General features: G+C 47.5%; 1 protein-coding gene across 1 annotated transcript in view; it reads right to left on the bottom strand.

The window, feature by feature from the left end:
• CACNA1G (calcium channel, voltage-dependent, T type, alpha 1G subunit) overlaps positions 1-15968 on the bottom strand; it is a 96820-nt gene that overhangs the window by 58058 nt on the left and 22794 nt on the right. Inside the window, exons 10-13 of the mRNA XM_010002670.1 lie at positions 6439-6590; positions 5739-5924; positions 4497-4611; positions 3634-3789 (exon numbers count right to left, since the gene is read on the bottom strand). Of these exons, the coding sequence (XP_010000972.1) occupies positions 3634-3789; positions 4497-4611; positions 5739-5924; positions 6439-6590 (609 nt within the window). The remainder of the gene's footprint in view (positions 1-3633; positions 3790-4496; positions 4612-5738; positions 5925-6438; positions 6591-15968) is intronic.

The following is a 15968-nucleotide window of genomic DNA, read 5'->3' as shown; positions in this document are numbered from 1 at the left end:
TCCCTACCCACTTGGAAAGTACACAGTATTTATGACCTCGCTGTGTTTCCTCTTCCTCAGGGGTGGCTCTTTCAACACCCCTCAGCACATTTTGCCATCATGGCCATGTCTGGTTCCATCCCTCAGGGCTGCAGGTTGTCCCACAGGTTTAACTTCTTGCCTACAGGGCAATGGATCTTTCCTCCAGTTGCTAAATAGGATGCAAAACTCATTCCACTTCAAGGTGGGATGAAATGCTTAAAAAAGACTGATCAGCTCTGGGATCTGGATGGGCCAAGAGTGTCTTGCTAGTGATGTCATGGACACTGAAAGTCTTTGGTTGTCAGCAGACAAAGACATGAAAAAGCCATCAAAAGAAAACATGGAAACACTTTTCTGTCACAAAGAAAATCCCACTGAAACCAATTGGAATGTAAAATGTAAGGGATGCAAGAAGAACACCATTCAAAATCCAAACTGGTGGGAGAAGGGACCATTCACTCTGGTTGTAGCCCAGAAAAAGTCAAAGTCCCATTTTCACCAAGGGTGTTACATCCAGAGAGCAGATAACATCCTCCTGCAGAGGAAAGGATAAAGGTGCTGGAGGACAGTCCTGGGAAGGAAGCAGAGCACCAAAGAGGGGAAGGAACAAATCCATGAGCAAGGGTGGCTGGGGACAAAGGGACATGAAACTGGGAGGATTACCAATGGAAGAATACACTTTGGAGATAATATTAGGAAGTCCCTCAGGAGACAAGCTTTATGTCTGACAAAGAGGAGTCACTGCTTGCTTCAGAGAGAAGTCCCCAGGGCAGACACTCAAGAGGTCAGGCAGCAATTTCAAATCAGCAGCTGGATCAAATGGAGTCCCCTGCTCACCTCCTTCCCTGCACCAACACCAGGCTCAAGCTAAATCAGAGAACACATTGTCAAAAATAACTATGTTGCATAAAGTCCTGTGTGTGCCTCTTGTGAGAGAGAGGCAGGTTACCAAATAAAAAAAAAAGAACCTCAATCCTGCAAAATATATTACTCCGTATTTAAAGTTTGGAACAGGTCTTTTTTGTTTCTCAACTGCTTATATACATCTGCTGCCTAGCAACTGGGGCTGCAAAGCCGTGCACTAAAATTAACGAGGTGCTTGCAGATTGAGGAAAGGCACTCAAGGACCAGGAAGATAAAGGCAGCAGCCCTGGGATTGTGTTTCAGCCCAGAAATCTGAAGGAGAATGGAAAAAAAGGAAGAAAAAAAAAAAGAGGGGGAAAAAAAAAAAAGAGAACCACTACAAAACAAAAAACCAAACTCAGAAGAAGGGTCAAGTGCAATCACAGGAGGGAGATGCTGGGGTTTGTTTACAGCGAGAGATGATCTCTCTATTAATTCTGCTTAGGAGACGATCCTTTGTGTGCCAGCTAGCAAAAAGCAGAATGAGATCTGTTTGCAAAGCTACACACCAACAAAGCTGAATAAACATAAACCAGCAAAGCCAGACCTGGCTCCTGACCTCCAGCAGACTTTTGCTCCCTGTCTGCTGTGGGAAACTTGGGTTGAACTGAGAGACCTCTGGATCCCATTGCAATTTACTGGAGGAACGCGGGGAACGCAGAACAACAAGGACATGGAAGGAAGATTATTATTAAAATCCCATCATCAAAGCTCAAGATCCAAAATACCACTGTAATCAGAGTCACAAATTATAGGAATTTGGTGCAAGTGCACTGCAATTGCTGTGGCTGGGCACAACCAGCCAGAGAGGGTTTGGTCTGCAGAGGCTGCACTGGGTCCCTGTCCCTGCACTCACCTCTGGATACCAATGTGAGCATCACTGGCTTCAGGCTGTCTGTGCTTTCCTGAATCAGAAGTTACTCCCCGATTTATGCTGCTAAGGTTTGTTGGTTTTTACCCTACAGTTAAAGCAGATTTGCAGCTTAGGTGGAAACCCTGGGGCTGTCTTGGACCAGCCTGGCACTGCCCCGGCAGGAGTTGCGGGGGCAGGTGATGGAGCAGCCCTGCTGCAAAAAAAAGCTGCAAGTTAACGTGGGGGGATGCTGCAGGCAGTTCCCCTGACCCCAGGGAAGATGCACCCCCAAGGACATGATTATTGGAATAAAATTGCTGTGCATTAAGCCAAGGCACAAATGTATAGGATGTCACACCACGGTACGACCTGGCTGCAAAGCAAACACGGATAAATTTCTGCCCAGGGAAAAGGTGCCTGGCTGGGTGTGCGGGGGCAGGAGCACGTGGATGATCTAGCATGAAATACCAGGCTGAGCTGAAGACCAGAGGTGTCAGCCTCCCTTGAGGACTGGGGGTGGAAAAGGGCTGCTGCAGGGAAAGGCTGCACCATTTTCTCTGAGCAGCAGGTGCAGCAGGTGAGCTCCCACTCCAGCGACCTTCAGAGAATCAATTTGCCAGACTGAACAGACAAAGGTTCGGTTTCGAAGCCGTCATCACAAGCACACAAGGAGCTTTTTACCTCTTCTCACTTGGGCAAGGGAACATTGTGCTATTCAGAAGAACCTGGCAGTGACCTTCCCTTCAGCTGAATGGCATGGTGGGGAGGGGGGCTACAGACAGAGACAGCTACAAGAATAACAATTAAAAAGAAAAGCACCAACACAGAGAGAGACAATACATAAAATAAAAAGTATTTCTTCTTCCTATCTCCTGCTATGACTCCATTAACTCAACACTAAACTCTGCTCTGAAAATAAGAATAATAAAAACAGTTCTATGCAAAGCTATTCATAGGGCAGAACAATGTTATAATACACAAGCAACAAAGCTTAAATAACATTATGGCTCCTCAGAACACTTATCAAAATCAGCGATAGTGGATAAAAGCACAGCCTATACAAACAAACCCCAGTGAACATTCTCAGGTTATATTTACCTCTCCAGCCCCCTGGGCAGGGTGTAAAGGTCCCCCTTCCCTTACTGATGTTCTTAGACAGTGGGACAATTTTTGCAGAGAGTGGGTGGGCATTGCAGGTCCCTCGCTCTGACAACGAGGTGACCTGCTCACTGCCCCTGAGTTAGATAGTTGGGAAGGCAGCAGGATGAAGAAAAAGACTGAGTTAGAACCAAAGTGCACCCCCAACCCTTCTTTGAAAGCCTCCAGCAATCCAGGATGTCTCGTGGAAGTTCCCAGCTGGAAGAAGCAGCTGGCAGAACCCAGAAGTCATGTACTTTGAAATGTGCAGAGTATTGAGGGACTGGAAAAGGGAAGAGCTCCATGAACACATACCATCAGCAAAGATAATGGTGTCACTAATCTCTTACCAGCCTGCGTAAGTTTTCAGGAAAGGCTTTTTGTCTGGCTGACAAGCACGGTGAGAACTGTTTCAAAGCCACTGTCATAGCAGCAATCCCATCCACAGTGCCTGACTCACTGCTGAATTCCCACTCCTGCATTAATGCTAACAGTGCTTTTCATTTAAGCCCTTCCTTTCGAGGGCTTGCTGTGTTAAATTGCATCGTGGTTAAGAAAAAGAAGAAAGAAAAAAAAGAAAAAGATCTAATTTTTTCCTCTACTTTTTTCCATGTATCACTCTTGCAAGTACATTGCTGTCCATCTCAGAAATCAAATTCCAGGATCCAGAGGCCCTGAAACTTTAGAAGAAAGCAAAGGCACGAGCACGTGGACATTACCTCTGTCTGGAAACCCTCTACCAGGATGGCCACCAGCAGGTTAAAGAGAACATAATTCCCAAAGGTCATGAGAGCGATGAAGTAGAGAGCAGCCCAGGAGGAGGTTGATGCCATGCCATTGTAAAGGACCTTGTTCCAGTCTTCCTGGGTCAAAATCTGCAGAGGAAGGGTACCAGGAAAATGGAGATACCAAGGGTTATGTGCTCTTTTCCCCAGGCCTGGCTGGGTATCTGTGCTGTGGATGGGCCAGACAAACACCCAGGTTCTGGGGTATCCACTGTAGAAGGACAATGTGGACCAAGACACTAGCTGAGCTAGAGAGGAGACAAGACCAAAGCAACTGTGACTCTTATGTTATCAGCAGGGACCCTGGCCACCCTCGTCCCCAACTCCACTGCACCAAGGGGCATGTTGAGCTGCAAGGGAATGCAATGTTGCCTGGATCAGACCTTTTTTTTGGTGAACCAGAACAGCCAAAACTCCTTTATAAATCCCACAGTTACAGAGCTCAGAGCTCTTAGAACAAAAATCTGCACATCTCAATTATGGGCTTAAACAGGACACTGCTCTTTGTCAAAATAGAACTGCAAACAGTCCTCATCTCCTCCTCTTCATCTCCACCTTTCACTCACCCAGTCCACACTGCAAATGCATGAGCCTCCTGCCTTGGCAGCCCCTCCTCATTAGCTTTCTCCTTTGATCTGGAGAACAGTCTGCAACCTCCCGTGTTCCCTCACTTGTGCACTTGGTTCCTCTCCCTTCCAGGTGAAGAGCTTCACTCAGCTCCTCTAGATGCTTTGGAAAACAACCCCAGTCCCTGCAGCCCCAAAACACATGAGTTGTGGCATTTATCCACTTTGTACCTGGAAAACAGTGACGATGGCCCAGAGCAAGGAGTCAAAGTTCTTCCTGTCAGGCAGCGTGTCGCCGTCTCGCTCCGAAGCAAACTTGCAGCCAAAAAGGTGCATCCCCAGGATGCTGCACAGGAGGGAAAGCAGGGGCTCAACAGGAGAGAAAAATTGTGCACCAGGGCTGACCGCGTCTCCTGATTTCACCTGGGCAATTTTTTTTTTTACTTGTTTTATTTATTTTACTTGAAAGTTGGATACATTTGTTCACGGAAAAACACTCCTCGAGATCATGCAACCCAGTGGTGAATTTGGGTCAAATCTGTTAGAAGAGTTTCAACCAAAAAGTACACCCGCTCCTTCTTTCTCTTCTGCTTTGTTTTGAAGTCAAAACATTTTGTTTCAACATTTTCTAAACAAAATGTTTTGACTTTCTGTTTTGCAATGACACATTTTTAGCAAAATAGGCTTAAATTGAATTAGGAAGACAGAAAGGATTACTGTGAAATGCCTGAATGAGACACATCAGGGGACCCAAAACAGCTTTTTCAGTTTTGACAGGAAAACAAAATACCTTTCATTTGAGACTGATACTAAAAGAATTATCTGTTTTCCCCTGCTCTCGGCCAGTAACCTGGATAATCAAATTATTTACAGCTCCACTGAGCACCATGGCTGCAAATGGTGACTTTGCAGTGAAATATCTCACTGGGGGAAGGGACATTATTCCATGGAAGATACTGACTTCCTTCAGCCCTCCTAGTGCCTGGATTGCTGGAACTCCAGAGTTGGCTGTTACACGGAGACAAATCTCAAAATCTACACCAAAATCCAAGAACTGGAAGCTACACCAAGCCCATTTCTAATGTTTCCAGTGCAGACATTCTGCAGAAGAAGAGGCCATGAAAGAGCACAAGCTCCACCATGACTGACTTTGTTTTAGAAGCATCACCCTCTCCTTGGCAATATTTTAGCACCAGGCTTTCTCCTAGTTGGAAAGTAATGGGACTGCTGTCTTGGCGTGATGTCAAGGAACCACCCAGATGAAAGATTTTCTTCGTAAATCATCTCACAAAGACAGATGCCTCATTTGGCCAAAGTTAAGAGAATTTAGTCAGGGCAGGAAGCCATCACAGTGCTGCTGTTTCTGGGACTGTTCAGCTCAGCCACACCCTGGCAGGGACTCCTGCACTTCCCCATGGAATCTCACCTGAAAGACCCACAGCAACCTCAGGACTGGGAATCGGAAGTGCTCACCTGAAGATGAAGATGAAGAGCATCAGCAACATGCAGAACGTGGCCACGTTGTCCATGGTCTTCATGAGGACGACGAGCTGGCGCTGCAGGGCCGGCATGAACCGCACCAGCTTCAACACTCGCATGAGCCGAAAGGTCCGCAGGACCGAGAGCCCCCCACCTTGCTGGCCCACTATCTCCCACACACTGTGGAAGGGAAAAAAGGTCACTGCAGATGAGAAGACAAAGCCTGATGCAAAGGCATGGAGGACAGGAAGCAAAGGGAGGGTGGAATTCAGAAAGGAGAGGGATGGAAAGTGGGCAGAAACACACTGCCAGTGCTCCCGCTGAGCTGGACTTCGTCCAGGCTCGCAAAGAGCAGAGTCCCATTGGAATGTCAAACACACTCCTGCAAATCAGAGGCTGCAGCTGCAGGGGCAATTACAGCCTTTGCAAATGCCAAAAAGCCAGCCAGCTCCTTAATGGGGCACTGGTTGTACCATTTGGATCCTAGACATTCCCAGGACAGTGGGACTGATGGCTTCCTGCTTAAACCTCTTTCTAACATGATCATAAAATAACCCCAAGATATGTATTAGCAATCATATCTGCATTAATTTACAGCAAAGAAGTATAAAGAAGGTATTTATGCTCACTCCATTATTTTCTGATTAAACAGCCAAATGAGGGGAAACACATAAAGAGAACTCAAGATTTGTACCTAATCACCACAATGATCCCATCAAAGATGTTGTATGGATTCTTAATGTAGCCGAAAGGGCCATAAACAAGGACTTTCAACAGCATCTCCAGGGCAAAGAGGCTTGTGAAGACTATGTTGCTGATCTCCAGGGCGTTGGTAAGCTCCTCTGGCTGGGGAAAGAAGAGGAGGAAAGGGACACAGTGAGAAGCACAGCTCCATTTGTTTAGCATATCCAAAATTATACCTGGAAGCAGAAGCCCCAATACTGTAAGTGTAGGAATATTGATGCTAATGGTGTAGTGAGAAAATGGTAATAGCTCAGCTCAAAGCCCAGGAGAGAGAAGAAAAAGACTATTACAGTATTTAGGGTTTAGACACCCGCTGTAAATCGAGCAGGTAAATCCAGACACGGAGTTCACGTAAATCGCAGCTTTAGCACCAGCTCAGGAGGGAGATGGAAAAGCGAAGTGTACGGAGCCTCAACGCTTTCACATCCTCCGAACCACTTCTCCTTAAGCAGAAAGCAAAGTCGGACTGTTTTCTCACATAAGTGTCCTCCTAGGGCCTGTCTTTTTTATGTAGTGTCTCATCAAAAGATTTCAGTTTTTTCAAATGCTGAGACCCGAGGTGCTATAACTGGAGCAGCTCAAAACCCTCACTATTAGGAAGCTCCAAATGCTGCAGTGGACAAAGAGCTCGATCCTGAAAATCTAAAAATAGAGGTACAAAAAAAATCTCCTAACAAACAGACTTCCTGTAATCCTAGACCTAAATTAATACCCTTCATGTTTTTGTAGCATATTTCACAGAGGGTTCCCAACAATGCCAGCAGACACCCAGCACTGTGCTTGCCCCGGCGGGTGGGTGAGCATTATTGGAAAACATATGGCAGAAGACAAAAAACAGTGGTGTAGTCTGTTTAGGATCAGTCAGTGGCAAAGACAGGAGCAGAACTGCAGCACCAGATCCCCTTTTTCCCCATTTAACCCCAGCACACGACTGCAACTGTATGTTTCTACTTTACAGTCCTGGTTAACATCCAGGGACCGTGTCCTGCTGGCAGGTGGCCACAAGGTCGTGTTGGTGATGCAGAGATGCCCTTGGGCAATGGGCTGGCACAGCTCACAAAGCACCTTACCCACAGTGGGGCTTGCATTCCTCTTAGAAATGCACATTGCTCCCACCACAAACATAAAACACCTTCATGGCTGGCCAGAAAATGCCTACACCACACCAGGAGCTGCCACATCACAGCAGAAACTGTAGGGTTTGACATGAGGTGACTCAACCCCGACCCAACACCATGGGACCTGGGAGAGGAGATGGTTGAGGGGCAGAGTCAACACTTGATCAATTGTATTTCAGAGCCCCAAGAAAATATAGCAACCAAAGGCTTAACAGATAAACAGTTAAATCCATGTGGGCATTCAACTCTCTCTTTCTCAGGGTCGAAGTCTCCAGGCACAGTTGGCCAAGCCCTTGCAGCTCGAGTCCCTGCAACCCAGTACGATGATAGATGGGGACCCAAACTGGACTGATGTTGTCTCATCGTGGTGGTGTAATCCACAGGGACTTGCACTGATACCAGTGGAAGCTTGTGATGACACAGCAATGGTCACAGGACAGCAAAGGGGAAAACAGCAGCATTGAAAAGAAGTCTTAAAAAAAGAAAAAGGAAGAGGATGTTGAAGGCTTCCTATACCTCAAACATCCTCACTGAGGAACAGATCTCCCCTTGGCTAAAGTTGGCCAAACACACTGGACACACAGCCCAAATTACCTCCTCACTGAACTAGAGCTAAAATACAACTGCTCCAGCTCCCAACAGGAAACGCAGCCCTGGTTTAAATGCACTTACCTATGGGAATGCTCAGACACAAAGCAATAAATAGGCTGAGGTCTTGTATGTCAAACTGCCCCTCAGGACAATTTCAAATAGGTGAAAGTCTACATCAGTCACCATAAAAATGTCAACTCATTCATTAGTGCCCCAGTGCTGAGGAAGGCTGTGCTGTTATCATTGCTGCAGTGACACCACTGGAAAGGAAACATGTTCCTGGGAGCTTTCCTTCTCATCCTTTAGCACCACTAATCTTAAACCCAAGGGCTGATTTCCACCCTCTGTGCCCTCCCTGTCACCAAGCTGCCCTGCAGGTGCAACCCAGCGAGGTCTCTTGATGCCTGAGCAGCACCCAGCATCCCTGTCCCCCCATCACCCTCTGCCCTGGCATCCTTCCTTCCCCACCTCCAGCATCCTGTCCAGTGGTGTCAGCACCTGCAGAGGTGACACCAAAAACCCAACCAGCCCTAGCAGGGTTGCTCCCTTAATAGCATGGATTCCTGAAATTTGCACTTCCCAAGCACCTGATGCTTCAAGTTGTTCTTGGGATGTATAAACCCGGATGGGAGGCATTGGCAGGGCACAGCTGAGAGATGTGGGGAGCTGTGGGGAGAGTTGTAAGAGCCTTGAACTCCCTAGCCCATGAAATATCCTCCCAGCCCACTCAGCTCACAAGAGCCCCAAATACCCCTGGCCCTGGTGAGCTATGGGTCAGCCTGAGCAGCACACTGATGCTCAGCACCCAGTCCAGCCACCTCCCCCTGCTTCACCCAAAAAAAGCCACTTACCCTCCCCTCCCTCCTCTGCAGACTCCTTTCCACTTACCTCACAGCAAATAGTTTTTAGTATCTGAGACAGTGGGCACACATCATAAAAATTTAGAGTGGGATCTCCTGAACCAGAGGTGAGAATTAATACTAAAAAAAATCTAAGGGTAATGGCCAAGATGGATTGAAAGAGGAAGGGAAAAATTCCCCTTCACGTGGCCAGGAGAGGAGGAGGGTCTCTTGAACCAGAGGTGAGAATTAATACTAAAAAAATCTAAGTGTAATGGCCAAGATGGGTTGAAAGAGGAAGGGAAAAATTCCCTTTCACATGGCCAGGAGAGGAGGAGGGTCTCCAGGGCAGCCCAGAGCTCTGCCAGGGAAGGATGAGGTGAGCTTCTGCTGGCAGAACACTGCAACCAGACCCGCTGTAATCCAGGAGTTATTTTGCCTCAGGGATGAGCACATCCCTGAACAGTTGAGCTGGGGTGATGGGAATTACTCAGAGGATTTTTGCAGCCAGTGGTGGAGTGTTATCCCCCAAGGCCCTCACTCCCAGCCTGGGGACGGGGAGTCTCCAAGGCAGCCCAGGAGCCCCCTGCAGGAGCTCCACATCCCATTCCAGGGACACATCACTGCAGCCAGGATGTGGGATGCCAGTCCAGACCCCTGCCACAGGCACCCTGGGAATTAGGTATAAAAAAAGAGATTGGTTGAGATTGTGATCCAGCCCAAGGGGATCACAGCCAGGCATTAGGAATTCAAACATCCCAGACTACCAGCTGTGGGATTTCCATGCAGCCAGAGATAATAAAACTGTTTATAAGATGCTTCTGCTCTAGAGAAATCAGAAACGTGTCTGAGATACCTTCCTTAGATATCATTACATTACAGCAGGAAAGTGGCCTTTTTCCTCAAGTGGGAATTGAAATTGTCATCCCATCCCAAACAGGAATGTGGAGTTTTATAATTGGAAAACTGGAACACTTGGTGCTCACAGTTTCGAAAGCTCTCCCCTCCACTTCTGCCCCTATTCCCTTACCCATTTGTTCTGTATTGTAAATCAACTGAAATTTAAAAACTGACAGTTTGAAGTAGAACATAGAACTTTTTGTTCCCCAGCTGCTCAAATGGACATTTCAAATATCTCAGACAATGTATTTCCATAAATTTTTGTAAGCTTGTTCACTGAAACCTCTCCCCTCCCACGAACAGCTTCAAGTTTGATAAACTGCCATTTTCTGACAATAACTTTCTAATCAGAACAATATTGACCAACTCTAGACACAATGTACCTGGGGAAGTGCCTCCTGGCACACAACCAGCTCCCCAGGGCCTCACCGGGCACAGAGGAAAAGAGCCAGTAAAATCAAGCAGGTTTCCCCTGCCACAACACAGCAGCCTAGGGAGGTAACACCCCTCCTTTGACTAAATAATCTATTTGGAGACCAAATCCCTCTGGGATCCCTACGGAAAGGACATTTTATGGGCAGGCAGAGTTTGAGGTACAGATCCTGGGGCCTCTTTGCAGCACAAAGCATCCTGCTCACCACCTCTATTACATCACACCTGCCTCAGCCTCTCCATTAAGAGAAGACTGCTAATTCTCTCATCAATACTAGCAGTGACTAATTAAAAGCAAAGCATCCTATGATTAAATGAGCAACACCCAGAAAGAGCAAGATACAAGCACGATTCAGCTGTGGCACGAAACACCAGCTCCCCTGATGAGTCTTTGGTAAATACTGAATTTTGTTTTCAAGACACCTCATCTTGCTGGACACACAGACGTGTTGTCCTGGATAAATCATTCCCTGTTAGCTCTCTGTTTGCATAGTGTTGATCTGTTGATGTACCAAGCAGCACATGGACAGGCGCTGGCAGCAGATGGAACAGGAACCGACAGCACCACGTCTCTTGTGAGCCCCGCGTGGCAAACAGGGGAGCCACGGGCACCAAGGTGTCTGCTGGCAGGCAAGGCTGCAGGGCACAAGAGGGGAGAGAGGGAAGAAGCTCCCTAAGATGAAGACAGGGGCTGGAGGTCATTAAAAGCACATCCCCAGGGGCTGTGGCCCAATTCCTGGAAGACAAGCCCTGCTGCATGATGAAGTGCAACCAAATGCCCTGGCAGACACCTCCCTCTGTCCAGCACTGAGCTCCAGGCTGTGGCCAAACCTGGTCTTGCCCAGCTCTGGCCCCTGGGGATGCCAGTACAAAGGAGCAGAAGCACCCCAGGGTCTCTCCTCTCTACTTGCTAACAATAAAACAAAAGAGATAAAACCCTCTGTCTCGCCACAGCACTGAGGGAGGGATGGGCTGGCCAGCCAGGAAGCAGATCCCTCCTGATCCCGGGGGCTTCTCTTCTGCAACCAGATCCAGAAGAGCAGGAAAACTTCTAACCCATTCAAACGGCTGCAGAATAAAACCCTTCTGAAATCATTACCATGGCAACTAAGGAAAAATAACACAGAAAGAAAATACCAACCTCAGCTATTTCACAGGAAACACCACCAGCATTTTACTGACTCATCACTTGCAGATTTTTAATATATAGACATAAGAAAAAAATCAAACGGGTCACACAAAGATGCTATTTTCAACCTGACACTGCTCCATTACCATCCTCTCCACCCTCTGAGTGGGTGCAGACACACCAAGTCTGCCTCAAAACAGGAGCCAGACCACAAGTCCCGGGGCAAAATGCAAGAAATTCTGACGAACGGAAGCAGCTATTAATTAACAAAATGAGGTGCCCTCTTTTTGCCCTCTCCCATGGCCAACTCCTCATCATTTATAGCTTATGGCCATGTTCTCAGTCAACCCATGAGCCTTCTCCATCCCCTGACCTCATCGCACCCACATTATTCCCCCAGTCTTGGTGCACCCACTGAGCCATGGCCACCCAAAAAACCTCTTTGGCTCCCTTGGGTAAATCCAGCTCTTCTCAGCTCCAGAGCCACTTGCTACTTTATAAATAGAAACTCAATCCACACATATTTTCAGCAATGACATTCGTTGTCTTTGGGGCTCCTTAAAAGGCATCAGGCATTAGCTATCATCCTGGGTCCAACAGCACGAACTTGAGCCGTGCTTAATCAGAGCCTGATAGACAGATAGGTTTTCTTTCCTCATCCTTTGCCAAACTGGTTAAAGAAAACAATGCAGAAAGCAGCAGGATTGCAGTGGTGTTTGCTCTGCTCCTCCTGGGGCAGGAGACATGGAGAGGGCAGCGTGCTCGGTGGGCTGGAGGACTGCTGGGAGGTTCAGGATTAGTAGGCATTTGTTAAAAGAAAGGACTTTGGCAAACAAGTGAACAAGTCCAGTTTCATCCTATCCCTGCGTGGGAAAGGAAGATTTTGTTATGGTTTGAATGGATGCTGAATATTTCATGCCATCACAAGTAATGCTGTAAGAAAAGGAGGAAAGCAGCTTTGATTTTGTTAAAAATCAGGAGCTGTCTGCACAGGAGGGACTCCCCTTCCTCCACCTCTGCTAAGCTCCTCACCTTCCACCCACTCCTCCCCGTTCCAATTAACAAATATCCTTTCCTGCCTCATGCCTGTGGGAGGAAGGAGCTGAGTCTCACGGATGTGGCACCTTCTGGTGCAAGACTTTTCTCTCCACCATGAAACTGTTGAGCATCCATGGCCAACAAGCACATTCCCAGGTCCAAACTGCCCAGACAGGGCCACGTCCCCACGCACCTCTGCCTCCTGTCCACTCCAAACCTGGGGTGCAAATGAGGAGACAAGCCCCAAGCATGATGGAGAACCTCATCAGCTAACCCTGAAGAACCTACCAGAAACTATCCTTCCCCAGGACCATAAACAGGAACTGCAGACCATGCTCTCCTCCTCCAAGCCCTGGGGCTGTGCTCTCTTTCCTGCTCTCAGGAGGCACAGCAGATATTCTCGCCTGAATTCCTTATCTCTCTCAGCTCGAGATTTCTGGATGAATATTATCCCAGAAATGCAAGAAAAACATGAAGTGGCTCAGCCCTCTGCCCAGGTTTTGAAGCAGCTTAAGCTGAACAAAAGCTGCATTTCCACTTGGTCACACCTTGTAAGTACTTGAGATTTAAAGCCCTCTATTGCTACTTAATCTAAACCAAGTTTGAAACTTATCTCTCCATTAGGTACTTGAGAAGGTACCAGGGGGAGGGAGGCAATAAAAATTTAAAAAAAAAAATAAAAAAAAAAAAAGGCCATCTCTGTACAGCTCCTGCACAGTTCTGTTGAACCTGGGTTTCTGGTGCTGGTAACACTATCTCTCATGCTGACAGACGTCCACGAGGGAAAAGCTGGTCATTTCCTAATGTCAGCAAAAAAAAATATTATCACAAAGAGCTGAAATCCAGCAGAGACAAAGGGGAAAAGAGCTCAGCTCCTGTCCCTGCTCCAGCTGGGGACTGAGCAGGGTGGGAAGGGGCTCTGTGAGGACACGGGTCTCAACAGGGCAGAGTCATTGGGACCAACTTCTACCAGGAGAATCGGGGAAAAAGAGGAGTGATCCCTGGGAAATCACCAACAATTGGCAATCAGGAGCACTTACAGATGAAAGCGTGTGCTGGTGCAGGCTGAGGATGCTCCAGAAGCTCTAGCTGTGTTTTCTGGCTCCCACCCAAGGGGAACAACCACAATAATCAAAAAAGAAGCAGAGAGAAACGCCCGACTATCTGCAGAGAGCAGCGATTTCTCATCTGTGCGGGGATGAGGCGAGTTTCAAAAGCACACATCATTTTCCCATTTCACTGAGCTGGAGTCTCTTCCCAGGGCTGCCTGAGCAGAGATAACACAAGGGTACGGATGGCAGCTGAAACAACAGCTGTAATGATAGGATCTAAGGCAGCCCGAGCATTTCCAGCCTCTGAACTAAATTAACAGGAAAGGATTGACACAGCTCCTCATCCAGGGAGCTGAATAAAACTTCAGTAGATGTCAAGGAATCCACATAGGCTCATCCCTAAAGTATGCAGAGGACTGAACTATCTGATAAAAAACCCATACATTTTCCAGTTGCATGAAATCTCATTTAATTTTCAAATCATTCAATCTCCAGAACCAGGATAAACTCTGCCTTACAGTCATAGTCCATTTTTTTTAAGGTCTATGAGGGCCATGGCACCCCTGTATTTTGCATGGTACTCTGGAGGAGCTTCATGAGCGAGTCAATTAAAACATGTAAGTTCCTACAAGACCTCATAAACCTTTCAGATCCCTGAGGAGCAGAAGGACCCCTGAGGTCCATAACAAAAATTACCCCCAATCACAAACAGAGAGCTGGTTTTGGAGTCACTGATCCTAGTGATTAACAGCTCTGATTACTTCCATTAGTGTTGACTTGACTCCTCCAGTCTCCAACAGCAAACTGTTAATAAGAGTAACTTCTGCTTAAGCAGGAGCTAATTGAATACAGCATGTGCAGGTCTATAGGGCACCTGATTTTTCCTGCCATGGAAGTGCCCAGTGCAGCCATAGTGCTGAGAAATTCAGTTGATGCTAGAGACAAGGCCCACGTTGGGCAAAGCCAGCAGACACTAGGGAGGGTAAAACCTGGCTGTGCTGCCAAAGCTTTGATCAGTTGGCTGAGAGTAGCTGGCAAAGGGCTGGAGAGATGTGTAATGGAGTTAAATAGAGACGTGGGATACACACCAAAGTGGAAGTGGAGATACCTCTAGGAAGGGAAGATGGTGTGTGAGCACAGAACCTTGCAAGGTCCTGGGAAGAACCTGGGGCAGAGGGAGGTTGTCCAGGGAAAGGCTGTCTCATGATTGAGAGGAATGCACAGACATGCATAAGTGCTCTCCTGAATCAAAGCCTAATTAATCAGATTCATACAAGGAAGCATCTAATTACAAACATCACCACAAACTCTGGTGGTGTTTGTCTGTGTCTGGCTGTGCTAGTAAGGCCACAGTTGGAGTAAAGCAGCTGGGTGCAGGGCTAGGGGGTACAGCACCAGTTATCATTGGGGTGTGATGAAGAGAGCCCTTGGTGCAACACCAGCAGCTGCCTGGGTGTAGGACAGGTCTTTGAGTCCCAGCCCTTGCAAGGAACAATTCAAAAGAGCTGCACCAGAAATATTTGTTTTAAAAAGGATTCCCTTCCTTCCTGATCTGGAGACCTGACACAAATCCACACACATGAAAGAAGCCAAAATTTAGATGTCCTGGATCTCCCTGATGTGGAGCAGCAGAGGTCAGAGCAGACATGGTGTTGCCCACGGCTGCCCTGTGCAGCCAGGCAGGGCCAGCCAGGCAGCTCCCACCCCACGAGCTGCAGCTCTGCCCCAGATCCTCCACAGCCTCCTCAGGAGCTGAATGAGCACTTGGCAAGATCTCATTTTGGCACACAGGAATGTCAAAGGAGCAGCCTCCATATGCCAAACAATTCTGCAGCTGCCCTCCACCACTGCTGGAGCAAGCAGCAAAATGCTCAGCTTGGCTACAAACTGGTGGAGATTAGGATGCTCTTGACCACCGAGTCCTGAGAGTCAAGTGATTCTGATCCCCAGAATACCCTTATTTCTTGAGGCAGTGCTCACAAATGGACCAAGACCTGCTGTCCTCCAGCCTGCCTGGGACTTTGGACACTAGCACAACCTCAAATACCCCAAGACCTGGGGCATCAACCTGCCAAATCCCCACTGCCCAGCTCCATTACACCACTTATCCATGGAGCAATCAGATTTTGTTCCCATATGGAGAAATCAACCAGTGGGTGTCACAAGAGCTAATAGTTTTCAGTTACCTTCTTCCCTGCACATTGAATTCAAGCAGTAGCACATAAATACCATTTAGGTGACTATTATTAATGCTTGAATCAGGAGCCTAATGGTTCCTCCACACCAGCAGGTTTGCTAATGTTGCTGCAGTTACTGACCCTTCCCCTCCCCTCTCGATCATCCTGGATACTGGAAAATTTCACATCCTCTGACACTGATTA

The sequence above is a fragment of the Chaetura pelagica genome, unplaced genomic scaffold, assembly GCF_000747805.2.
Source record: "Chaetura pelagica isolate M959 unplaced genomic scaffold, ChaPel_1.0 scaffold47, whole genome shotgun sequence".
NCBI classification, from domain to species: domain Eukaryota; kingdom Metazoa; phylum Chordata; class Aves; order Apodiformes; family Apodidae; genus Chaetura; species Chaetura pelagica.
The sequence above is the reverse complement of the archived record's forward strand: the minus strand, read 5'-3'. Positions and strand labels throughout refer to the sequence as shown.